Source organism: Protopterus annectens, chromosome 4.part0 (genome assembly GCF_019279795.1).
Source record: "Protopterus annectens isolate FY-2018-M chromosome 4.part0, PAN1.0, whole genome shotgun sequence".
In the NCBI taxonomy this organism is placed as follows: Eukaryota; Metazoa; Chordata; order Ceratodontiformes; family Protopteridae; genus Protopterus; species Protopterus annectens.
In genome coordinates, this window is record NC_056733.1 from 536,595,797 (window position 1) to 536,621,937 (window position 26,141).

The 26,141-nt window shown below is 39.7% G+C and overlaps 1 protein-coding gene across 3 annotated transcripts in view; it reads right to left on the reverse strand.

The window, feature by feature from the left end:
- ZMAT5 (zinc finger matrin-type 5) overlaps positions 1-26,141 on the reverse strand; it is a 493,595-nt gene that overhangs the window by 155,322 nt on the left and 312,132 nt on the right. For all 3 annotated transcript variants that reach the window (XM_044068461.1, XM_044068460.1, XM_044068459.1), the window contains exon 4: positions 4,798-4,878. In XM_044068461.1, the coding sequence (XP_043924396.1) occupies positions 4,798-4,878 (81 nt within the window). The remainder of the gene's footprint in view (positions 1-4,797; positions 4,879-26,141) is intronic.

The following is a 26,141-nucleotide window of genomic DNA, read 5'->3' on the forward strand; positions in this document are numbered from 1 at the left end:
CTTCATGCTGATGTTATTGCCAGGAGCAGAGCAGTTTTCCAAGAGATATATTTTAATTCTGCTGTGTTAGCTGGCTCAAAAGGAGGTAAAACTAATTTTTCCAAAACAAAGTTGAGGTCCCAAGTTGGAGTAGGTGCTCTACGGGGCGGTCTTATGTTTTTAGCCCCTCTGAGGTACTGTTTTAGCAAAGGATTAGAGAAAATTGGTGGATCTGTGTTGTAATGAGCAGAGATGGCAGAGGCGTGGATCTTGATGGATGAGAAGGAGAGGCCTTTGTCCAGCATCTCAGTTAAATATTGTAGTATCTGAGGAATGTTTGGGACATGAGGGTCAAGGCTGTGAGCTTGGTTCCAGGCACAGAATCTCTTCCATTTATCCGAATAGGCTTTCTGGTACTAGGCCTTCTGGTCTCCAGAATGACATCCATAACAGCTTTGGAGAGCGGCATTGCTTGCTTGACTAAGGAATCTTCCATGCAGCTAGGTTTAAGGTCTTTAGCTGGCTGTGTAGTATCTGATTGCTGTGCTGAGTCAGCAGATGTGGGATTTGAGGCAAAATCCAGGGTGGTCCTTGTGCTATGTTCTTTAAGAATGGGTACCAGTGCTGGCGTGGCCAGTCTGGTGCAATCAGGAGCATCTTTGGCTCTTTTTGCCTGGCTTTTATGAGTACCTTTGGCAGGAGACGTAGTGGTGGGAAAGCGTATACCTGTAGGTTTTTCCAGCTGAATGAGAGGGCATCCACTTTTCATGCTTGTAGATGGTAACTCCTTGTGCAGAATTTCTGTAGCTGGCAGTTCATTGGGGATGCAAACAGATCTATGTCTGGGCTCCACCATTTCTGTGTTATCATTCTGAATATTTGTGGATTCAATTCCCATTCGTGGGGATCCATGATGTTTCTGCTTAAGTCGTCTGCCAGTGTGATTTTCTCTCCTGGCAGGAATTGTGCTTGCAGATGAATTTGATAGTTTAGAGCTGTGTTCCACAAGGTCATGGCTTGCCTGCAGAGGGGGTAGGAGTGAGTGCCCCTTGCTTGTTTATGTACCACATAACTGTGGTGTTGTCTGTCTTTCGTCGTAGTTGTCCTGGATGCAGCAGGTCCTTGAAAGCTATAAGGGCATTTTGTACAGCTAGCATCTCTTTTTGATTGATGTGAAGATGCCTTTGTTCTGCGGGCTACTTGCCCTGAATACAGTTGCCTGTCATGTGTGCTCCCCAGGCATAATCCGATGCATCTGTTGTCAGTGTTTGCCTGCCTGTGGGTTGAGTAAAAGGCTGTCCCTTGTTGAGGTGACAAGTTTGAGCCCACCATTGAAACTCCTGTTGAAGGCAAGGAATTAGTGGTATAACTGTTTCCAAACTTTGACAGTGTTGAGACCATACATTCTTTAGGTACCATTGTACTTTCCTCATATGCAGTCTGGCATATGGAATTAATAGTATGCAAGATGCCATGTAACCCAAGGCCTGCAGAATTTTTCTTGCAGGGGGTTGGGTCTTTGCTGCCATCAATTGAAAGTACTGAGTCAGTGGTCTTTACTTGTCTGGTGTGAGGTAAGCCATCTGGGCCGTTGTGTTCAAGCTGGCACCCAGGAATATTATCTCTTGTGAGGGCACTAATTTTGATTTATTTTCGTTTACTGTGTACCCCAGGCAACTTAATAACTTTTTTACAAATGCCAGATGCTTTAGAAGAATGTCCTTGCTCTCTGCTTGAATCAGGCAGTCGTCCAGGTACGGATAAATTTGAATTCCTTTCTGTCTGCAAAATGCAATTACCTAGTGCCAGGCACTTTGTGAAGACCCTGGGTGCAGTAGATAAGCCAAAGGGCAGTGCAGAGAATTGATAGTGCATTAAACCTGCTATGAATCTGAGGTATCTTCTGCAGTTTTGTCTGATAGGTACATGCAGGTATGCATCCTTGAGGTCCAATGTCACGAGCCAAGTTTTCTTGCCCAGCATGGGAAGAAGCTGCTGTAGTGTCAACATTTTGAATTTCGGAACATCCAGGTAAGTGTTTAGAGAAGAAAGATCCAGAATGGGCCTCCAGGCTTTGTCCTTTCTGGGAACCAGAAAGAGTCTTGAGTAAAATCCTTGTCCTTGCTCCTGTGGTGGTACCTTTTGAATAGCTCTCATATCCATGAGTGCTGTAATTTGTTTTTGAGCCTCTGCCCATTGATTTGGTGGCAGATTTGGCATTCCTTTTAACCTTGGCAGAGTGTGAAAGTGGAACCTGTAACCCTGAGATACAATGTTGAGAACCCATTTGTCTTTGGTGATCATATGCCAATTGTGATAGAAAAGTGCCAGTTTTCCTCCCAAGGGGGCTGCCAAGAGACAGTTGTTTGGCAGCTGTAGTGGGAAGTCATTGGGGCTGCTTTTTATATGGTTGGGGCCTGTCTTCCCCTTCTTTCTGGCCTGATGCAACCCATTGTAGAGGCCTGTAAGGACCTTGTGGTTGACCTCTACCTCTTGGACTTCTGTATCTGCCCCTTTGAGGTCTGTCTGTAACTGGAAAGGACCAATTCTTAGTTGGCCAATTTCTGCTAAATCTAGGAGGCTGAACCTGTAAGAAATCCTTCACCGTATGCACAGATTTTGCCTTATCCTCCATTTTCTTTAATACCTCTTCTGCCTTAACTCCAAATAACTCATCCTGCTGCAAAGGTGCATCCAATAACTTTGCTTTAACATGATCTGGTAACGTATGTTCTTTTAACCAAGCATGTATTCTAATGACAGAGCCTGTAACTGCTGCTCTACAGGAGGCCTCTAAAGAATCAAAACCACATTGCAAAGTATGTTTTCCCACCTGTTCAGCTGCATGCAATAAATCCTGCATTTCTTTAAAAGTAGGAGGATCTGAATCTGGAAGCATTTTTTGTTTCAACTGAGACAGTAAAAATTGCTGATATTTTAGCACGTGAAACTGGCAATTTAAGGCTCTCATTGCTAAAGTTGCAGATGTACATACTTTCTTTCCCCATCTGTCTAATGCTCTGGAATCTCTGTCAGAGGGAACTGGATTCTTGGCTGATGAGGCCTTAACCCCTTTGGGTCCCTGAGAAATAGTTTCAGGGTCAGGAACAGGGCTTTTGTACAGAAATTTGTGTGAGTCAGGGACTCTGTAGTATCTGTCAGGTTTAACTGGGGCTGGAGGTAAGGAATCAGGATTTAAGCTGGATTCAGTATACACATCATCCACAATATCCAATACTGGCGGAATAGCAAGGGGTCTGTGTTGAGGTAATAAAAGGAAGTCTCTGAGCCTTTTCTTGGATTCTGAGTAATCCTGGCCTTCCCAATGGAAATGCTCCCTCATGGTGTGCAAGGTTTCCCCAAAGGAGTAGTCCTCATGCAGAGAGGCTGATAGAATTGACTCCTCAGCATCAGAATCCTCATAAGGGGGTAAAGAATATCCTAGGTCTGAGGATGAATCTGAAGAGATGGACACCTGGTCGGATGAGTCATAGTCTGCATCCTGTCTAGGCCTTTTATCAGGAGGGGGATGGGACCCCTTGATCAGAGTGATTAGGTCTTCGGCCATTTTGAGCATTTGTTTCTTAGGCATGGAGGCCTGTGCTGGTGAATGCTGTATTTGTTTCTTTGATTTTAAAGGTGGTTTAGACTTAGCAGAGGGTTCAATGCTTAACTGAGTAGGTCTGAAAACACCCTCTGAAGCTGCGGGTAGCTCAGCTACTCCGGATCCCTCTGAAGGGTTAGTTTCGGTAGGCTGAATAACTTGTGCATCCGAAGGCCCAGCCATCTCCACGTGTGAGTTAGAGGTGGTCTGTGGTTCTGCAGAAGCGGTCGTCAGGGGCTGCGAAGGCGCCTCGCTGAAAACCGGAGAACCGGCGACTGGCCTGGAAGAGGCTTCGTCGTCAGTTTTGGGCCTCGGATGCCTATCCTTGTCTTTGCGCTTTTTATGTATTCTGGTTGTCGGAAGTTCCGACGGCATGGTATAATTGAATTTTCTACCAAAATAATGGGCAAAATCAAACCGACGTTTAACAGTGCGCTTGTTATACCTAGCACAAAACCGACAACCAGTGACGTCGTGGTCTGGGCCTAGGCATGGGATACAATAAGAATGGAAATCCTTATGAGACATTTGCTTCCCACAAGAAATACAATTATTAACTTTTACTGACATCGGTCTGAGGCAAGAAAAAGTTTCCCCAACAGGGTACTTAGCTTTGTAGAAGACTTTGGTTCTGGATTCGGAATGAAAATCTCAGGAGACAGCCGACCGGCACTTGCGAACTGCTTTTGCTTTGGGCACCGCGTAGCAAGAAAGACTGAAGAAAATGGCATCGGCTGCATCTTATATACCCCTGTCACACTGATGTCAGGGAGGAGGCGACAGCAACCGATGCCAGACCAAGACTTTGGAATTCAGGCCAACTGGGGAACCGCCTGATGGCAGGATAACCCAAGTGTAATGACTGCAGCAGTGTAACACGATGAACATCTGGCCAGGAGAGAGTGGTCATCACATGGGGGAATTACTTACCCAACCCTAACAATTTCAAGAATGACAATAAGAAGCAAGATTACAGTGGGCTTCAAGCCAAAATGAAAAATATTTTTTTTCTGGTACTTTCTCAAATTAACATTCTGTCAGCTTTTTGGCTGCACTGTCTGCATGGATAGGGTGAACATGTGAATACCCTACATCATAGGTATAGTGTTTCCTTTGTATGTGCTTCCATAATTGTTTTATCTATTTTGTAATTTAGCCATACAAATCAGCTCTAACTTATTTCTCACAGATAAACAAGATCTTAAGTTTCTTACCTTCAGCCTGTAGCTTCAGTCTCTCAAGGTCTTCCTCACTCATATGAGAAAATCGACAGTTGTTACTAAAGTCACAGCGACCTAAAAACAAATTATGTCAAGACAAAAAAATTAGAATTCTATGCAATCCAATCATATAATTCTTAACTACAATAAGTAATTTCAAATTGCTAATCATATCTGTTTGAAAAATACATTAATGCATCTCTTTAAATGCAAAATGCTCAACATCTACTAATGCATAAATAACATTTATACTGTAACAATTATATTTATTTCACATGAATGTAATCCAGTCAAAAGATTTATGTGCAACTGTTAATGTATATGTCCATGTACAGTGGATATAAAAAGTTTACATACCCCTGTTAAAATGCCAGGTTTTTGTGATATAAAAAAAATTAGATCACAATAAATCATTTCAAAACTTTTCCCACCTTTAATGTGACCTATAACCTGCCATCATTTAAAGAGACTCTGATTAACCCCAAATAAGGTTCACCTGTCCTAGAAGGATTTTCCTGACATTTACTCGGTTACCTGCTTACAGCAAAAGCCATGGTTGGCAGAGAGCTTAGAAACCATCAAAGGGATTTCATTGTTGAAAGGCATCAGTCAGGAGAGGGGTACAAAAACATTTCCACAGCAATGGATATACCATGGAACACAGTAAAGACAGTCATCAAAAAGTGGAAAAAATATGGGACAACAGTGACGTTGCAAAGAACTGGACATCCCTCCAAAATTAATGAAAAGACAAGATGAAAACTGGTCAGGGAGGCTGCCAAGAGACCTACAGCAACACTGAAGGAGCTGCAAGAATTTCTGGCAAGTACTGGTTGTGTACTACATATAACAACAATCTCCTGTATTCTCCATATGTCTGGACTATGGGGTAGGGTTGCAAGATGGAAGCCTTTTCTTACACAGAAAAAAATCCAGACCCGGCTAAAATTTGCAAAACAATACATCAAGTCTCCTAAAAGCATGTGGGAAAATGTGTTATGGTCTGATGAGACCAAGGCTGAACTTTTTGGCCACAATTCCAAAAGGTACATTTGGCGCAAAAATACCACTTCACATCACCAAAAGAACACCATCCCCATGGTGAAGCATGGTGGTGGCAGTATCATGCTTTGGGGTTGGTTTCCTTCAGCTGGAACTTGGGCTTTAGTCAAGGTGGAGGGAATTATGAAGAGTTCCAAATACCAGTCACTTTTGGCCCAAAACCTTCAAGCTTCTGTTAGAAAGCTGAAAATGAGGAGGAATTTCACCTTTCAATATGACAATGACCCCAAGCACACATCCAAATCAACAAAAGAATGGCTTCACCAGAAGAAAATTAAGTTTTGAAATGGCCCAGCCAGAGCCCAGACCTAAATCCAATAAAAAAATCTGTAGGGTGACCTGAAAAGGGCTGTGCACAAGAGATGCCCTCGCAATCAGACAGATTTGCAGTGCTTTTGCAAGGAAGAGTGGGCAAATATTGCCAAGTCAAGATGTGCCATGTTGATAGACGTCTACCCAAGAAGACTAAATGCTGTAATTAAATCAAAAGGTGCTTCAACAAAGTATTATTTTAAGGGTGTGCACACACAACAAATTATTAGTTTAAGGGTGTGCGCACTTATGCAACCAGCATATTGTACGTTTTATTATTTTTTTATATTTTTCCCCCTAACAGATGTGTTTGTTTTTCAAGTGAACTGTAGAGGTTATAGGTCACATTAAAGGTGAGAAAAGTTTTGAAATTATTTATTGTGGTCTAATTTTTATATCACAAAAACTTGGCATTTTAACAGGGGTGTGTAAACTTTTTATATCCACTGTATATCACAGAATGTCTGCTTAAAAGTCTTTGTAATCTGTTAAATTCTACTGCAGTCATGTCTCATAAGCAAATTACCCCCCCCCCCCCCCCAAGAAAGACAGGCAAGTCGTCTAAGCCTTTTCATTTCTCTCCTCTACCATTTCTGCTCCAGCAGGTGCCAAAGCTGCTAGTTGAATTCAGATCACAGGTTCACAGCTGGGGGGTTTACAACAATGAGGTTGGCTTCATACATTTACTTGTAACTCACTCGCAATATGATGCAGACCACTCTGTTTATTGTAGTATACTACATACTGCAGTGCTTCACACCCTCTCTCATTAACCCAGTGCACAAACTTTTATAATGCAAGACACCCTCCTATTCTGCTGCAGTCCAAATTATTTGCAGCATGCCATGCAAGACCACTCTCCCTGCTTATCTGTAGTACACCTGAGGAGATGCAGACCACATTCCCCTTTTATCTGCAGTGCACCACTCCACTGAAGTACATTCCCCACCACCACCACCACCACATGCTATGCTGCAGACCACACTCTCTATGTATAACACACCATTTTTTAAGCTGCAAACCATTCTCTGTTTATCAACTGCACATCAGCCAAGATGCAAGGCTGCACTCCAAATTTATCTGCAGCATACCAGCTCTTAAGATGAAAGCCAAACTCCCTGCCTTTGTGCAGCACACCTATCATGAATCATGATAGACATCTCGTTTATCTGCAGCACAGTCTGCTACTACAAGCCACAATCTCAGTTTATCTGCACCACATAATGTCATGCTACTGGACACACAGAGGCAAACTGTGGCACATCTGCCATGGTGCTGTCCACAGTTCCTGTTTAGATGCCTGCCTCATTCATATCATATACAACCTGATGTGATGCAGACTGCAGAGAGTCTCCATCTATAAAGCTGTCCAAATTTTCTTCTAACTTCTGTTCAAATAATGTGATGTAGGTCCCCCTCCTTAAACTAATACACAATAACAAAGACCACACTCTTGAATTTGGAATACCTGCTAGTGATGCAGACCACTCTTGTGATTTTGGCATGGTAATTCACCAGTAATGCAGGTTTTATTCCCTGTTTAAGTACAATGCACCTATTCTGATGAAGGCCTTGTTCCTTATTTTAAGTTGGACGTGCTTCCCATGATGAAGACTGCACTACCTGTTCAGCTGTGACATGTCCATCATGATGCCAGCTGCATTCATAATTTAGTTGTGTTCCATCCCTGGCATGAGTCAGGTTCCACTCCCTATTGAGTTGAGACACACCTGCTGGGATGCAAGCCAAACTACCTAATTAACCATGACACATTTGGCATAATGAAGGCTGCAATCTGTTGCAATGAACTCCCACCCATAATGCTGACTGCACTCTTTTGGCTGTGATATACATAGACAGGTGTGGGGTGCACTCCTGGTTTAGCTGTAAAGTACCTGATGCACTGTGAAGGGCATACTCTTTGTTCAGCTGTGATAACATACCAAAAGGAGAGGCCTTTTTCCTTGTTTAGCGGTAACACACCAGCAAAGTTGCTGGCTACAGTTATCTGCTCAGCTGCGACACACTTGCTATGACTCTGGCTGCACTCTATGAAACTCTCACTTAGCTGCCATAATGCACACAGTGTTTCTTGTTTAGCTGTGATGTACCTGTAGTGATACAGACAACCCTGGTTTAAATGAAACACCCATTGTGATGCCAGCCACAGTCCTTGTTTAGCTGTGACACAGCCGCCATGATGCAAGCTGAACTTCCCACTTACCTGTGACACCTCCCCTGTGATACAATTTACCCTACCTGTTCAGCTGTAATGCAGGCAGCTGTGGCACAACTTGCATGATTCAGTCAGTATTCCTTGTTTAACTGTGCCTTGACTATCATGATGTGAGGGCACACTCTCTGTTTAGCTGTGAGACATACTGGCAGTGATGCAGGCTGTACTTCCTGTTTAGTTCTGACACACCTACATAGTTTTCAGATAGCAATTATTTCTGTTTAGCTGTGCTACACTTGCAGCAATGTAGGACACACTCCTTGTTTAGCAGTGAATAGCTGTAATATGCTTGCAGTGATGCAGGTAGCACTTAGCTGTAACACAGGGTCATAGGAGGTCAGTAGGCTAATGGCCCCAGGGGCCTTAAAGCCTAGCCAAGTTCAACCAGTGTTCCCAAGGGTGTCTGGTTCAAGCAGACACTAAAATCAGCACTTACTGCTGTCCAAGAGGGTCACAGGTGGAACCCCAGGGTGAATTTCTGTTTACCCATCCAATCATCCAAATTATGCTTAAATAGGGCCAATGAGGGGATTTGTTTGACATGAATAGGAAGCTTGTTCCAAAGGTGGGGCAACCTCTGCGAGATAAATCTGTCTCTCCAGCAAGTTCTGTTGCTGTCACATAACAGGTTAAGGTCCTTAGAGCAAGTGACCCATTTGCCTTGAGACTGTACAGCATTTCCATTAAAGCCAGTTCAAAGATTGCTCTATATGCAAAGCACAGGTCACCTCTGAGTAGTCTGTATGACACAGAGCAAAGTGACAATGATTTCAGTCTGTCCGCATAACACAGATCTGGAAGACCATGAATTTTCTTTGTAAGGAACCTTTGTGGCCTCTCCAATTGTTGCAGGTGTTTGGAAAGGAATACACAAAGGGGAGCATTGCACTGTATTATTGGCCTAATGAGGGAGGAGTACAGGGGGGTTATAACCTCTTTTTTTTTTTCTGGAGGCAATGCCCTTACTTATGAGATGAACAATATAAAATGCCCTTCTTACCACTGTGGAGAAATGGTGATCGAAGTTAAGATTGCTGTTGACCTGTGTGCCCAGATCTCTCACCACTGACTGTGTGCTTAGGGTATTGCTACTGATGTGGTAGTTTGCAGGAACATCACCCTTGCCGAACATGATGATAATGCATTTTTTTGCATTAAGTTTAAGACCATGACTTTCGCACCAGTCATTAGTCTTTGTAAGAACTTCTTCCAGGATGTTGACATTGCTAGGGGTTTCAATGATCGCTCCCAGTTTGTAGTCATCAGCATAGTTTGTCAGCCACAGTCAATTTAGTTTTAGCCTGTACTTCAAGAAGTAGATTCCGAACAGTAGGAGTCCCAGAACAGATCCCTGTGGAACACTACTGGTTACAGGCCTGCTGAAGGAGGTGGAGTCCCCTATTTTGACCGTATGAGTTCTATCAGTCAGCCAGTTTGCAACCAACATGGTAATATACGGGTTGATACCCAGCTGGGTGAGTTTATTAATGATGCCTGAGCAAGGGATTGTGTCAAAGACCTTGGCTAAATCTAGGTAGGTCGTATGCACATTACTGCCCTCGTCTAGGCCTTTGGGGACTGTCTCGAAGAAGTCCAAGTTTAACAGGCACGATCTCTCCTTAAAGCCAAACTGAGTGGAGTCGAGCATTTGGAGATTTCCTATACCTTTGTTAATAAGGTCCATGACGATTTGTTCCATTGTCTTGCAGATAAGGCTGGTCAGGCTAATAGGTCTATAGTTCCTGGGGTCCATGGATGCACTCCCTTTGTGCAAAGGGATGACCGTATCTTTTTTACATTCCACTGGGACAAAGCCAGTGCTTAGGGTGTGACTGAAAAGCATGCTCAGCGGTGGTGCTGATTCCTGCTTTAACCCATGTGAAACAAAGCCTGGGATGTTGCCTGGATCCACAGAGGCTGTTTATGGCCTTGGAGAGGGCATCTAAGACCTGCTCCTTGGAGATACTAGGTGGGGGACAGATGTTAGGGATGATTTGAGGTATATCTGGTGGGAACAGATGAGTGAAGTTTTCGCTGAACTTGTCAGCCAGCAGGTTTGCTATACCCACAGGTACTGTATATGTAGTACCATTAACTACGAGTTCAGTGCAAATCTGGGTCTTACCTTTGGAGTTAAGGATGTAACTAAAGAACACCTTGTGGTTATCCTTAGTTAGGGAAGCTAACTTGGATTCATTATTAGTTTTGGAGGACTTCATTAGGATTCTTATTTGCTTCATGTTGAGGAGGGAGTGTTTCCAGTTTTGAGACCATTCCTTCCTACTCTTAGACAGCAATTTCCTTTTCCTACTGTATAGCCTATTAGTGGCAGTTGTCCACCTGGCAGGTTTGCTTTTCCTTGAAGATCTTGCTTTGGTTCTAACAGGTACAGCAGAGTCAATATAATTGTACAGGTGCTTGCATAAAGCATTGGTGTACAACTCTGCATAGGTGTTTATTCTATCAATGGGGGAGGGACTATGAAGCTGTTTATACTGTCATGTAAGAGGTTGTAATTGCTCTTGGAGAAGTTTTTTTAGTCTAGCTGTTGCCGGGGGGGGGGGGGGGGTTATGTCTAGCGAGACTGATTTGTGGTCAGATCTCACCAGGGATTGCCACACACTGGGGAGGGAGGTGCAGCAGTCCCCCATGTTGGTGAGCAATAGATCAAGGAAGTTTGAACCCTTTGTGAGTGTGTCAACCAGCTGGTCCAGGGCATTGGAGTCAACAAAGTCCAGGAACCTTTGGGCAAGCGAGTTAGAACACATATAATTTACCCAGCCAATAGATGGGTAATTAAAGTCACCCCAAACCACGGTGCTTGGTTGCATCGATTGGCTCTAGTAGATCCAGGTAGGCTGAGTGGATGTCCTGATTCATGTAGGGTCCTACAGCTGGCAATGACCTGTAGAGGTGTCATACCTACAGTCAATTGCAGCTGAAATAATTCAAGGGAATCATGCTGTTTAACCAATCAAGAGCCGTATTTATTTATTTATTTTTTAATCAACCACAGAAGAAGTTGTGGATAGCAATTAATAAAGAGCTGAAGGACTATCTGGCAGGAGAAGATGGCAAGAGTCAAGTGGGATAAGCTGAATCTTTCAGTAGAACAGGGCCGACTGGGATTACCCAATTTGAAGGGGTATTTCAGAGCTACTCAGTTAAGACTCCTATACATAGCACAAACAGAAAACTAATTCAAAGTGGAAAGGGATGATGATGAAAGAGGGGGGGAGCTCGAGAAACAAGGAAATACTGGGATTTTGGATGCAGGCCTTTAAAGAGAATAATAGTAATCATACAGAATATTACATCCATAAAGTAGCAGAAAGTATTCTAAGAACTAAGCCAACATGGGATTGGAGAAAGGAAATTCTGCCAACGGGGACGAATGAAATTAGGGATATAGTCAATATGCAAGAGGGGGGTGGAATTTATTGGAGAAAACCAGTAAAGGAATCATGGAAATGGGAGCAAATAACTAGAGTGGGAAAGATGACAGAATGGGAAGATGCCAATAATTTATTTGGACTGTAGGTAAGAGATTGCCTTCCCTATCAGACTGATATCGCAGTATAGGCAAAGAGAAAGAAATATGGGGTCCTAAATGGAAAATCAGCACTGGCAGAGTTTTTAGTAGAATCTAGAACAGAAGTTGCCATTAAAAAATGAATAATTAGTACAGTATATAAAATATTGGATGATAACTAAGAATAAATCAGAGGAGGTTAGAAAGGATTGAGAAGAGAGACTGGACAAGCAATTCACAAAGAAACAATGAGAGGATATATGTATGTCTCCCAAACATGCAACAAACTCTAGAAGACTTAGGATTTTTCCCTGGAAATGTTTGCATAGATATTTCTACACCCCAAGTAGACTCCAGAGAATGTTTCCTCAGGCAGACAACAAATGTTGGAGGTGTGACAGGGAAGAAAGAGGCAATTGGGAACATATTTTCTGGGAGTGTGGTGACTTGGTGGACTTTAAGGATTCCCTGCAGGATGCACTGTTGAAGATGCTGGGTGGGCAGACTGGTGTGATGAGGGAGATGATTTTTCTGAGCTATGATACAGAATCGGAATTGCCTAGACATGGTAAAGCCTTGCTGTGTCTAATAATGGTGGCTGCCAAAAAAGCAATTACTAGAAAATGGAAATCAAAATCTAAACCAACTACATTAGAAGTAGTGAATATAGTAAGAAAAAAAACTGGAATTGAGATCTTTAAAAAAGGGTAGGAGCAAACTAGATAGGAAAAATGAGAACTGTGGGAACAATACATACAAGGGGGAATGAGGTTTAAAAGGCAGCAGGACTTAAATGAGCTATGTAATGTTTGATTGAAAAAGATTAGGTGGATTACAACTGATGTATAATGTTTACAACTGGGAGTGTGTCAGTATGGATTGTAATGTAAAATGCTTGCAACTAGGATTGTGTTGGTGCGGTTTGTTTTCATTTACAATGTTAAACACAGAAATCTGATCTCACCACGATGTAGTCAAATAAAAAGCTGAACTGCAAGTAGTAATCCAAAAAAACGATTAGTAGCCGTGATGGTAGTTTAAGAATCTTCTTTAATAAAAACACAGTGGGTAAAGGTAAGCGCTTTCGCGTGGTCACAGCCACGCTTCTTCAGACAATGAAAAACCCCACACACAGTACTTAAATAGTGCAACAATTAAGGACCAAACCCTATGTAATTGAATGCAACAATTATTATTTAAAACGGCACTGTCAACAAATGGTAAAACTTCATTCATAATGTGTACTTATAAAAACAACTAATATAGGACAGATAAACAATTCAAAATAAAACCTACATGTATAAATGCTTATAAAACATAATATACAATTAGCAAATCATAAGTTATTCAGAAACTAAGCTTTCACACCCTTGCAACACTAAATATTCACAACCATTATACTGAGAGAAGTTCCGGTTGCTATCATACCAGAATCGGATATTCACCGGAAACAAACCAATTGCCACTAGAGCAGTATTTGTGAAGTGATTTATTGAAAAGGAAAATCTTCTCTTTTCTTTACTTGTCTATAGTAATACCATAGTAACTCAGTTATTGTAAACGGTATTTCTGTTTCCGAATTAACTGAGATTTTGAAATATTGTACAAATGTATAGACAATCATATAACACAATTATAGTAAAAAACTCGATTGGGACTTAACTGCATACTTCATACATATTCAAGACACAGATGTTGGAATTAGTTTTAGAAAATAATTTCATTTATTTTAACAGTCAACATTATAGACAAAAAAATGGTGTTGCAATGGGGGCCAAATGTGCCCCTATTTATGCTAATTTGGTGCTGGCAGCATGGGAGGAGGAACACGTTTTTACTAGTATTTATTGGAGTAATATTTTGATTTATTTAAGATTTCTTGACGATATCTTAATCTTTTGGAAGGGGTCTAAGATTGAGCTTAAAGAATTTATTACATATATTGGTTTAACAACTAGTTTTTTGAAATTTACTAGTCATACTTCTGTTGAAAAGATTAATTTTCTAGATATTACAATCTCATTTCAAAACGGTAAAGTAGAATCTAACATTTATCGGAAAAAAACCTACTCCAATTCATTTCTACATTTTGACAGTAGCCACCCGAACCACCAGAAAACGAATTTAGTTAAGGGCCAGATGGTGAGGCTGTCAAGATTAGTGAGTAACGAAGAGGCCTTTATAAAGGAGCTTACCATACTGAAAAACATGTTCACCGCTAGAGCTTACCCAGAGGAGTTGGTATCAAGAATTGGTAACAGTGTAAAAAGTAATAGGACAACACTATATAAACCTATTATACACTATGGATTACCACTTAAAGATGCATCTAACATTAGGAATGTTGGACATGACACTTTTATCATTCCCTTTAACGAAAAATCTCAACATATAGTTAAAGTGATGTATGACTCATGGAACATTATTACAGAAATCAATGTTGACTTGGGGAACATACTTGGTAATAAGCCAAAATGCACTTTTAGTAAGGGGAGAAGTTTAAAGAATTTATTTGAGAAACCCTTAAGTAATGAAATGTACATGAGATCCAAAATGTATAAATGTGGTGGATGTCGTTCATGTAGGTTCATCAACAATGGACCATATTTATCTATATACAACTATGAAAAAACAATTAGATGTCCAGGAAGTTGTGATTGTAACACCTGCATGGTTGTTTATGCTGCTACTTGTACAAGTTGTCAGGCCTTCTATATAGGAAAAACACACAGAAAACTAAAAACTCGTATCATTGAACACACCAGTGACATTAGGATAAAGAAAGAAACAAGTGCCTTATATACTCACAGTACGGTGTGTGTCAATTTCAAAAAGTTTTTATTTTTTGTTATAGATAGAATACCACAATTCAAGTTGTATAATGGGGGCGACATTAAGACCCTTTTGGAAGCCAAAGAATGTATTTGGCAACTAAGATTAAACGCCAATAAGTGGCCTGGTATCAACGACCAAGTCTCCATTACAAGTATATTGAAGTTAAAATCACAAATTATTTAGTAACCAACCACATACCCACAATGTTTTGCATATATTTCTTATATATATTGTATACATTTTTTTACCTACATATGTTCCTCATAGTTCTTATATTCATTTGTACAATTATCATATATATACACAAAAATAGTTACGTAACTAGATACTAACCATCTAAATGTACAATAAATATGTACATATATTTTTTAATTATTAAAACTATTTGTTACAAATTAGTCAACAATTTTTTAATTCCCATTTTTAATATGTTTTATTCACATTATTCATTGTATTTAATAATCATTGGTACATGTTACCATGTTAATGTATTATTACTTAACTTATTCTTGTTAAACACTATTAAAATAAAATTTATTTAAAATTAAATGTAATATCAATATATTTATTAAATATTATTAAATAAAATTAAATTTTAACAATAAGGTTCACTTAGTTTTTTAATTTTAATTTTCAATATTTAATATTTAACATTTATTACTTATTATTTATTATTTAATAATTATTATATATATTTTTATTATATTTAATAATTAACACTATTTGCAACTATGATCATTACATCAATTCACAATTACACAATTTATTTAAAATTGTTTTGTGATATAAAAATATATAAAAATAAATTTAAATAAATTTATACAAAAAATTTATACAAAATGTTTACGTTAGTGTGAGGATTTGTAGTATGAACAAAACATTTTTTTAAATTTTAAAACTTTATAATCAAGTGATACATGGGTTAAAACTCTTGGTTATTGTTTGTACTAGCAGTTTTATTTTAATTTATTTTAAATGCATTTTACATTCACTGCCAACGTAGCACAAACTTTTGTCAATGAGTGTTGATTGACCTAATTATGTAATTAAAGTAGTCAAAGTATTTGTATTTAAGGGACGTTCTAGGCTAATATTTTTTGTACTCTGATGATGCCCTGACATGGAAGGGTGAAAGCGCTTAGTACTGCTGTTCATAACTGTTTTTACTGTTTTCGTTGTGGTCCAGTTTTATTCGAAATAAAGAAGATTGTGCACTAAACTCTAGGAGTCAAGGTTCTGATTGTTGCTGCTTACTTATAAAAACAACTAATATAGGACAGATAAACAATTCAAAATAAAACCTACATGTATAAATGCTTATAAAACATAATATACAATTAGCAAATCATAAGTTATTCAGAAACTAAGCTTTCACACCCTTGCAACACTAAATATTCACAACCATTATACTGAGAGAAGTTCCGGTTGCTATCATACCAGAATCGGATATTCACCGGAAACAAACCAATTGCCACTAGAGCAGTATTTGTGAAGTGATTTATTGAAAAGGAAAATCTTCTCTTTTCTTTACTTGTCTATAGTAATACCATAGTAACTCAGTTATTGTAAACGGTATTTCTGTTTCCGAATTAACTGAGATTTTGAAATATTGTACAAATGTATAGACAATCATATAACACAATTATAGTAAAAAACTCGATTGGGACTTAACTGCATACTTCATACATATTCAAGATATTATATGCTCTCTCATATAAGTCTTACTATTCGTGGTCTATCTAAATAATAAGAAGAAGCTTTAGAATGAATTTTAAAATATGAGTGTAGCAAATTGTCAGCGGTAGCTTACTAAGTAAAAAGTTACATGCATAGTAAAGCGACCAAGTTGACAGATCTATACTAAGTTGATTAAATTAATTAATTAAAACCCTATATCTAATTTTTCGAATGTTATAGGGTACAAAATATCTAAATGTAGAGTTTAAAACCATAAATGTACAACGTTAAAAACATGTATACCTACATTAGTGTCTACATTTAATATAATAATAATAACAACTTTATGTATAAGGTTCACCCATCATGAAGCTAGTTGCCTTATTTAAAGGACGTAATAGCACTATTTCTAAAAGGCTATTTATTATATTAAAGAGTATATATAAATGTACAAAAATAGACATGGAATATGTATAATAAGTCCATTCATTACTTGGTTTTAATCATAACTAATAATATGTATGTTTATAAAAACTATAAAGGTTGCACTATAAGGATTCAATTTATGAGATAAAACTTAACAAATAATCAAATAATTACCTTAAAACAACAAATTTAATGAAAATATAGATTTTAAAATTTAATTATTTAAAAAATCATATATAAATGTATATGTGTATATAGTGTCAATATCTTTAGTGTCAAAATTAATTAATTTTTGACATTAACACTATTAAAACTTTCATCTAAAACATTTTTTTAAAAAGTGCCTAATAAGAATCCATAATCTAATTATGACCATATAAATATGTATATAGATCATGCTTACCTATGAAATATAGAAAAACCTGATGTGCTGATGTTATAATTAGACTGCCTGATAATATATAATATAGCAGAACTTGATAAATTAATCACTATAAACTCATCAGGGCTTGGTATGAACATTAACGCTTCCTATTCTTTAGAATGGGCTTGATGGATACAGAAGTGTTCAAGCCAGGGTGACTATGTGCGTTAAACTTTAAGATCCATCTTAATTCAGCTAGAGCTAGGTTATTAATGTTATCACCACCCCTAGGATTCATAGTTATTACTTCCAACACCCTGAATAGAAAGGTGTGTTCTTTGTATTTTACTATGTGTTGGGCCAGAGCATTTGCGTCTGTTTCTCTCTTTATCTCATATAAATGATCATAAACTCGGTCAGCTAATCTCCTTTTTGTCAATCCTATATAAAAAGCCGTGCATTTTGTGCAGGTTGCTAAATAAACCAAATTTTTTGTCTGGCATGTAGCTGAAACGTTAAAATAAAAGATAAAATCTAATGTGGGATGTATAAACATCAAGTCTGAACAGATAAATTTGCAACGGTTACAATTACCACATGGAACGGTTCCCATATTTAAAGTGGGTTTCTTAACATTTGATGCATAATCTTTACATAAAATTTGTTTTAGGTTGGAACAATTTTTATATAGAAAAGTAGGATAGTTGCCAACCAAGTTAGTTACTAAGGTATCAGTCAATAATATATTCCAATTTCTCCGTATGATGTTTTCTAAACTCTTCACATCACTAGTATATTTTATAATATAGGGCATTTTCACAGTGTTACTAACTGTTTTAGGTCTAAGAGGAACAAATTTCTTAAACACTCGTGATGTGGGCTCTATAGAATATATGATGTTATTCTTAATAGAGCTAACTAACTCAGTATTATAGCCTCTATTCAAGAAGAGTTGTTCTAGTTTATCAGCTTCTTTCTCTAAAGTTACCCTATCTTGACATAACCTGGTTAGTCTGATAAACTGACTCTTGACTATTCCTGGGAACATATGCCTTTTTTTTGTTTTTTTGTTTTCATTTACATAAACATATGATTACCTATGTATTAAGAGATGGTTTAACAAAGATGTTTCTTGTTTAGGAAAAAAGGCAGTAACTGTATAATTTATGTAATGTTGCTTAGTTTACATGATATATAACAATATATGCAAAGTATAATGTTTGGTATGTTAATTACAACTTGATTACTTTTATGTGAATGCAAATTTGCCTATGTCACAAGTGATAATTCAATAAAGATGTTTTGGGGAAAAAAAAGTGTAATTATCGTTAATGAATATTGATACACCACCTCCTTTAGTTCTCACACCTTCAGTTTGTGGTCTGAACGCGTGGTAGGAAATGTAACCTGGTACAGCTGGGGTGCTCTCCACAGCCTTAAACCAGGTCTCAGTGACTGCACAAATGTCAGCATCTTCCAAGATGAAGACTGCTTCCAGTGAGTACAGTTTCTGGTTTAGACTCCTAGCATTTAGCAGCATAACGCTGAGGTTGTTTTTAGAGGGTATTTTTACGTCAGAAATTTTGTTCTTGTGACATTGCCTAAAAAAGGCAACATGGGGGTGGCAAGAGTCTTAGCCAGTAACCAAAATCCCAAGGGTGACAGATGAAGACTGTCTCTAGCAAAGCATCGAGGTCTGTCGACCATGTCAACCCAGGCTGACAGTTACTGGATCCCCTTTGAATGACACCAGAAACTAAGCCAATTGTTGAAGTCAATCATTTTTTTGTTTGTATTGAGGTATCATCCTAGGTGAAGGTAAAATGCTGCTTAAGGCTAGGGACATATCTGCCTGAAACACATAATGGGAGAGCTGTCATGTCTCTCTTCATAATATCCAGTGAGGTACATCTCAAGTCGTTCACACCAACATGGACTATGACTGGTCATAACAGTGCCTGTTGTTGAGAGAGGAGTGCATGTGTGATGTGGCAGATCCTGGCACCTGACAGACAGCTGATCGTGACTTTTTCCTTATACAACCTGGTGAGAGGGACATCTGTGTGTCTCACAATTGAGTCACCTATGACGAAGATATTTGTTTTTGTGTTATGCCTTATGGGCTTGACTGGGGAGACAATGGTATGTAATATATTATGTGTGCTATGTTCTGCAGAGGATGTATTATATGAATCATGCTTGTGTTTGGGAGGTCTCTGATGTTTAGGTAAACTTTTGGTAAGGACCTCCACATATGTAGGTTTATGTGTTGTTGGTTTGGTAGTTGCAGGATGTGAAGTGTGCATGCTGACAACCAGCTTAGTACCAGATGAACTGACTGGTGAGGGAGAGAGCCTGGATTCTAGGTTCTTGATATAGATGCATCTGTCACATAATGAATTTGTGTGGACTAGAAGAAGTGGGTTGTCAGTGTAAATGAGACAACTGCTACACTGCCTCACTCAGGATGCCCATGTCGACAAGGGTGGCTGGAAAAATTGTGGGAAATTATCCACCTATAATGCCATGTAAGTTGATGTGGTCAGAAAATGGGAAGAGGACAGGAAGGACCACGCAAAGTAGAGGGCAGGAGAAGTGGACAAAAAATACAAGGGGCTAGTGGGTAGGATCTGTGTTGGTACCTCAGGAGCTTCACTGAATGCATCAGAAAATTATGAAAACTCACAGATGGAGCAACAGCAGAGTACTAAGGGAAAATTTGCAGGTAGAAGTGTTTGTGTCTATAACCGCCAATGGTGCTCACCTCTGCTTGGCAATGTTTAATATGTAAAAAATCACAACCCCGTGCAAATGTGGTACTTCTGCAGCAAACAAGAGCAAACTTATTTAAACAAATTAACCAATAAAAAAGCTCAAAACTGAGCCCTGTTCCAGCAACCTTGAAATCAGATGAGTTCTAACTGCACACTTCTGCCACTAGAGTGCAAGGGAACCCTCTCCAACAAAATATGGCCTGGTTTAGTGCTCAAGTTATACAAACAGAACTAGATTCATCAGGTTTGAATCCAGTCTATGCTACAGCAAAGAAAGTGCAACAATTTCTGAAAAAAAAACAGTTCAAATATGCAGTGATATGGTAAAAATGCAGTTCAAAAGTGCAATATGCAGTGAAAAATTCTACTTAAGTTTTACAGAGATCAGAAAATGCCTTGCAGTGATGCAGGCAGCTCAGAAGATGCCTTGCAGTGATGCAGGGAGCACTATCTAACTGTGATACAGCCGCTATGATATAACCACGCTCCTTTTTATCTGCAACATGGTGACCACACAATGCAAGTAATAAAGAAGGTAGCAACTACCTCACCATCACCAGTCCGTGGAGCTGCTATGCTTATTATGACCAAGGCTCATGCATCTACAATATAGAGGATTATGAGCAGTTAGCCAATCATAACAGATTTATTATGTCTTTAAGACAGGAATGCCAAGAAATTCACCTTGGGAGTGAAGCTCGAGAGGTTTATCTTTGCATCCATGTCGAGAACACATAATAAGGGATTATGATTGGAGACCCAATCATAATTCTTTGCAGTGAGTTACCTGGTCCATACTAGTTACAAAAAAAAAAAAAAAAAAAAAAAAAAAAGTGTTTTGCCAGCTTTCAAAGGCATATTGCGTTTAGTGAGGGCTGCCAGAAAGACAGTGTCATTCTGTCATGTTACAAACAGTCAGGGGCATATTACTGGCACAGACAGAAATAAATCTGTTTTTTTTTTCTGTTGCTGGCATTTGCTGGCCAATACTGCTTAGCATGATACCCAGTCTTAACAAATAAAGCAGGCTGTACTTAACATTTGTTAAGATCAGGTCTCATGCTACAGAAGCAGTTAACTGATTTGTCTTTTTCTGGATGCAGGAGTGTAATCACTGCGCTCCATGCACTACATTCATATTATAGGCAGTATTTTACATCTAAAGACTTATGACCACAAGTGGCTTAATTTTGTTCAACTGAATGGCCTAGCTGTCCCAAAAATTAATTTCTAGCTGTGACTATGTCCCAAAGGCAGTACAATTTAACATAGCAAAAGGTAAACTGTACTTGCCACACTACCTATTTAGCGGTTATGCACTTGCCACAGCAACTCTTAACATACAGGTTAGTGACAGCATGAATGGTACTTCCTTCTCTGGCACACTCAAATAACTGATCTTTGTATCTTCCTTCAAAAGCCTGATTTAAATATATTTAAAAGTATTTGAATAAGGTAACCCCGCAGCTGCAAAGGATCTTACTAAATCTACAGAATTATGACTTAAAAATGAACCATGACCCAGGCAAGCAACAAACAGCAGTTTGACTAAGTAGATCACATCTACTGGAAAAGTGTGAGTAACTGTTAGAACTATAAATCCCTCAAGTAATACAATATGTACAAATGATGTAAGAAAACTATTTCAAAGATATACTAACACTGACTTAAAAAGGCAGATATTGAAAAGTTACACTGACATGCTGGTCGTAGCAAAAATCATTGGCAAGAAAGAGAGACAATCATTTTTTTTTTCTTTCAAAGGAGAAACAAGTAGCATCCAGGGCTTACTGTTCAAAGCTGATGAAATAGATTCCAATCAACCAAGAAAACAAATCTGTAATGGGATATGTGAAGGACATCTGAGAACACTGAAGTGCAAAGAAACAGCAAGAGATAATGTACTGGCCTGGAATGTTGATAACATATGTACTGAATCCCATAACAGTTGAGAGGAAGGAATGGTAGCATACCCAGTCCGGAAATATCCAGATTACAGTGGACACAAGCTACATATAATTTATGTGTAAGTTATTGTTCTAAGTACCCAGAAATAATGAAACAGATCACTGCAAGTGTGTTACTGCACCAATATCTATATGCTTGAGACAAGGAGTATCTGACATTGTCATAGTGGACAATGCCCCACTATACAAACGTCAGTAATTCAAAAAGGTTAGTGAATGACAGGGTATGTGAACGGTGTACGTACACTATCTGATAACCTACTATGCAAGTGACAGTAACTGCCAAAGCAATGAAAAAAAAGCTCTCACGAGAAAAAGCTATAAAAAGACGTTTTATCCGAGTTGTTGCTTTTCACTTGTCTTCAATCTGTGGGATGGATCCGACTCAGCCAAATTCTCCAGCATCAGATCCGTGTTCCAAGCTCCTCCCCTACCCATAATGCCCCCTTCTCCCTCCTCACCTCAGATCGAGTTTGCTGCCAACTATAGCATCCCAACCTGACACAATGCCTTATCCCTTGGCAAACATACCCAGAGAGCACCACAGGGAAGAACAAGTTATGCCAAAGTAAAAGCTATGTCTCTTCTGGCCAGTCAACCACACAGCCCACATAAAAAGGGGGGAAGAAGAGAAAGACGGTTAAAGACAAATGAAAAGCAATGACTCAGATGGAACGACAGAGTCCCCAGCTACAAAAAACATGGGAGGCCCTCATGGAAGGATATTCCAGAGCATGGTGGAGCCAAAGGATGCCCTGCTTCTGGACAGAAGATACAACTTGTAATGGGAAATGAAAGTATGCGATGATGCCCAGGTAGCCACAGAGCAAATGTCATCCAAGGAAACTCTGGACCAAAAGGCAGCTGAAGTGGCTATAGACCTAGTAGAATGCACCTTAACTTGACCTGGCGAAGATAATCCTTTGGCTGAATATGCCAGAACTATGCACTGAGAGATCCAACGTGCAATGGTGACCTTTGATACGGGTTTCCCTAAAAAGGGGTTTAAAGTACGAAACAAAAAGTTGATCAGACTTATGAAAATACTTCGTTCTATACAAGTAAAAATGTAATTGCCTGTGAACATCCAGCAGATGCAATTTACGCACTCCCTTATTTTGAAAATTTGGAAAGAAAACAGGGAGATTGATAACCTGATTAATATTTGATTCCAAAGCCTCCTTTGGAAGGAAAAAAGGATTAGTCCATAAGGACACCCTGACTTTATGGAAGATCATATAAGGAAGCCTAGCCGATAAAGCTTGAAGCTCTGACACTCTTTTGGCTGAAGTAATGGCAATCAGGAAGGCTGTCTTCCAAGACAAAAACTGCAAATCCATCGAAGTTGCGAGTACAAAGGGGGAAGAAACTAAGGCTTGGTTGATTGGGGGCCTAAGAAGAAAGGTACCTTCCAAAAAAGCTTTTCAAAGCTCAGACGAAGGCAGGGAAGCCGAATTATCTTCTATGTGGAAGTTAGACATAGCTGCCAGGTGAACTTAACCATAGAAAAACTAGCACCCTGTTGAAAAATACCTGCCAGAAACTCATAGCAGGAACCGGGGCAGTAAAGGAGTCCATGTCATGTTGAGATGCCCAAATCGAAAAATGTTTCCACTTACTAGAATAAACCCTCCTAGTGGAAGATTTATGAGTTACTACCAATATCTTTTTAACCAGAGAAGACAGCTTGGGAGTCCTAACAATCATGGGAAATGGAGCAGCCACACGGTAAGCTTCAGACTGGCCAGGCCTGGGTGTGGAATCCATAAGGGATGTGAAATTAGATTCAGAACTGGATTAAACATCCAGCTTGGACATACTATGAGACCACAGAGAAGGGAACCATACTTGGCGAGGCCAGAATGGGGTAATGAGGATGACTGAGCTCTTCAGCCGTCGAGCTTTCTGGAGGAATTTCGAAATCAGAGGAGAGGAGGGTAAGCATACAGAAGACCGGAGGGCCAAGCATGAACCACAGCATCTCTGGAGACTTCCCCCCACTGGGGGGGTTCAGAGCGAAAAACTCGCTGCACTTCGCACTGAAAGGAGAGGCAAAGAGATTGCAGCAAGGCTGACCCCACTTTAGAATGATCCGTTTCACCACTGAAGGATTCAGCGACCACTCGTAAGGCATCAAGACAGACCTGCTGAGTCTGTCTGCTAGAATGTTGGACCTCCCCAGAATGTGCAGTGCCACCAGAAAATGACCGGTGGAGATCGCTCACTCCCACACTCTCATGGCTTCACTACAAAGGGGATAAGACCTGGTTCCCCCCTGCTTGTTGATGTACCAGACTACAGACATGTTGTCTGTATGGATGGCAATCATCCCTAGGGGAAGATGGCCATGAAGAGCTTGTAATGCCAAGAGCACTGCCCTCATCTCCAGTTTGCTGATATGCAATTGGGTCTCCAGGGAAGACCACGTGCCTTGGACTGTCCTTCCCAAGCAATGCCCCCCCACTCCACCTGAGTAGGGAGGCATGCGTGGTCACCATGGTCATCGGGGCAGGAAGAATAAACAGGAGACCCTGATGAAGGTTTGGGATGGAAACCACTAGGGAAGAGACATGCTCGAGATAAACAAAAAGGATGGGACAATGGCAAATCTAGTAATGACCAGTGGACCACAAGAGTCCATTGGAGCACCCTCATGTACAACCGGACCACGGCCATGAGGGTGATTGTTGCCAACATGGAACCCAATGCCTGTAAGACACATTCCACTGGGGGAGACTGAGCTTGAAAGATGCACAAGACATTTATTTATTTACTGCATTTATTTACTGGGAAAATCCACTGGGCCTGAGAAGAGCCCATTTTCAGTGGAGGCCCAGGGAGAAAAGCTCCACATATAATTACATACAAATAAAGTATTAACACAATAAGTACAGTGTGTATAAGACAGTAGCAGCACATAAAATAAAGAATAACTGCACAGAATAATGTGATAACACAGAATAATTTGATAAAACAGGAGAATTATTTGCTATTCAGGTGCCTATAAAACTGAAAAGTGTAAATGTGTAAGTAAGACTGATGAAGTGCATTGAGCTGTTTGAGCAGATTTGAGGTATACTTATTTTAGATGTAAATCGAGATACCTCCACTTTTAGTCCCTGTCTGTGTAGTAGACTGTCTACATGTGTGGAAGGTATTATAGCCTTGCACTGCTGATGTGTTCTCTGCAGCTTTAAATCATGCCTCAGTGACTGCACAGATGACAGCATTCTCCAGACTGAGGAGAGCTTGTAGGGAGTTGAGTTACCCTCCATTAAACTTTCTTAGTTTCAATTTGCTAAGTCAGAAGTACTTTCAGTTTGACATTGAAAAAGGCACTATGGAGCAAGGCAATGTTTTAGCTAATATCTGAAAGCCTACAGGGGAGAGGTGCAGACCATCCCTGGTCAAGCAACTTGGTCTATTGTCCAGCCCCTTCCATGCTGACAAATATCACACCCCCTTAGAATGACACCAGAAACTAAGCCAAATTTTAAAGTCAGTCTTTTGTTCATATTGTGGCATTGTCCATGTGGAATAAGATGCTGTTCGGTGCTGGGCTCATATCAGACTGGGACATATTCCAAGAGCTCTACAATGTCTCTCTTCATACAGTCTAGGGAGGTACGTCTCAAGTCATTTACACCCACATGGATTATGACGGAGTCGTACTGGTGATTGTGGTCCAATGACCTGAGTGCATGTGTAATGTGGCAGTTCCTGGCCTCTGATATTCAACGGACTCTGAGAGGAATGTCAGTATGTCCCACAATGGAGTCTCTAATAACCAGAATGCTGGATTGTGTGGTGGCTTGCCTTATGGGCTTAGAAGCAGAGGCTCCATGAAATATGGCTGTATGTCTTGATGTGGGTGTTTTTGAAGGAGCGTATTCAATGTTACTGAAAGCATTTATGTGTACTTCATTTGGGAGGTCTTTGTTGTTTAGGAAAGTTGCATTTAAGTGCCTCAGCATATGTGGGTCTATGTAACTGCTTTGTACTGTGTGTGATGGGTACAGCATGTGTACTACTGACAATCTGATTGACATTAGGAATGTTTTTATGCAAGAGCTTTGACTCCAGTGACATTGTGTAAATACATCTCTCACAGATCATCAGTTTGAGAATTAGTTGGTTGTCAGTAAATATGAGG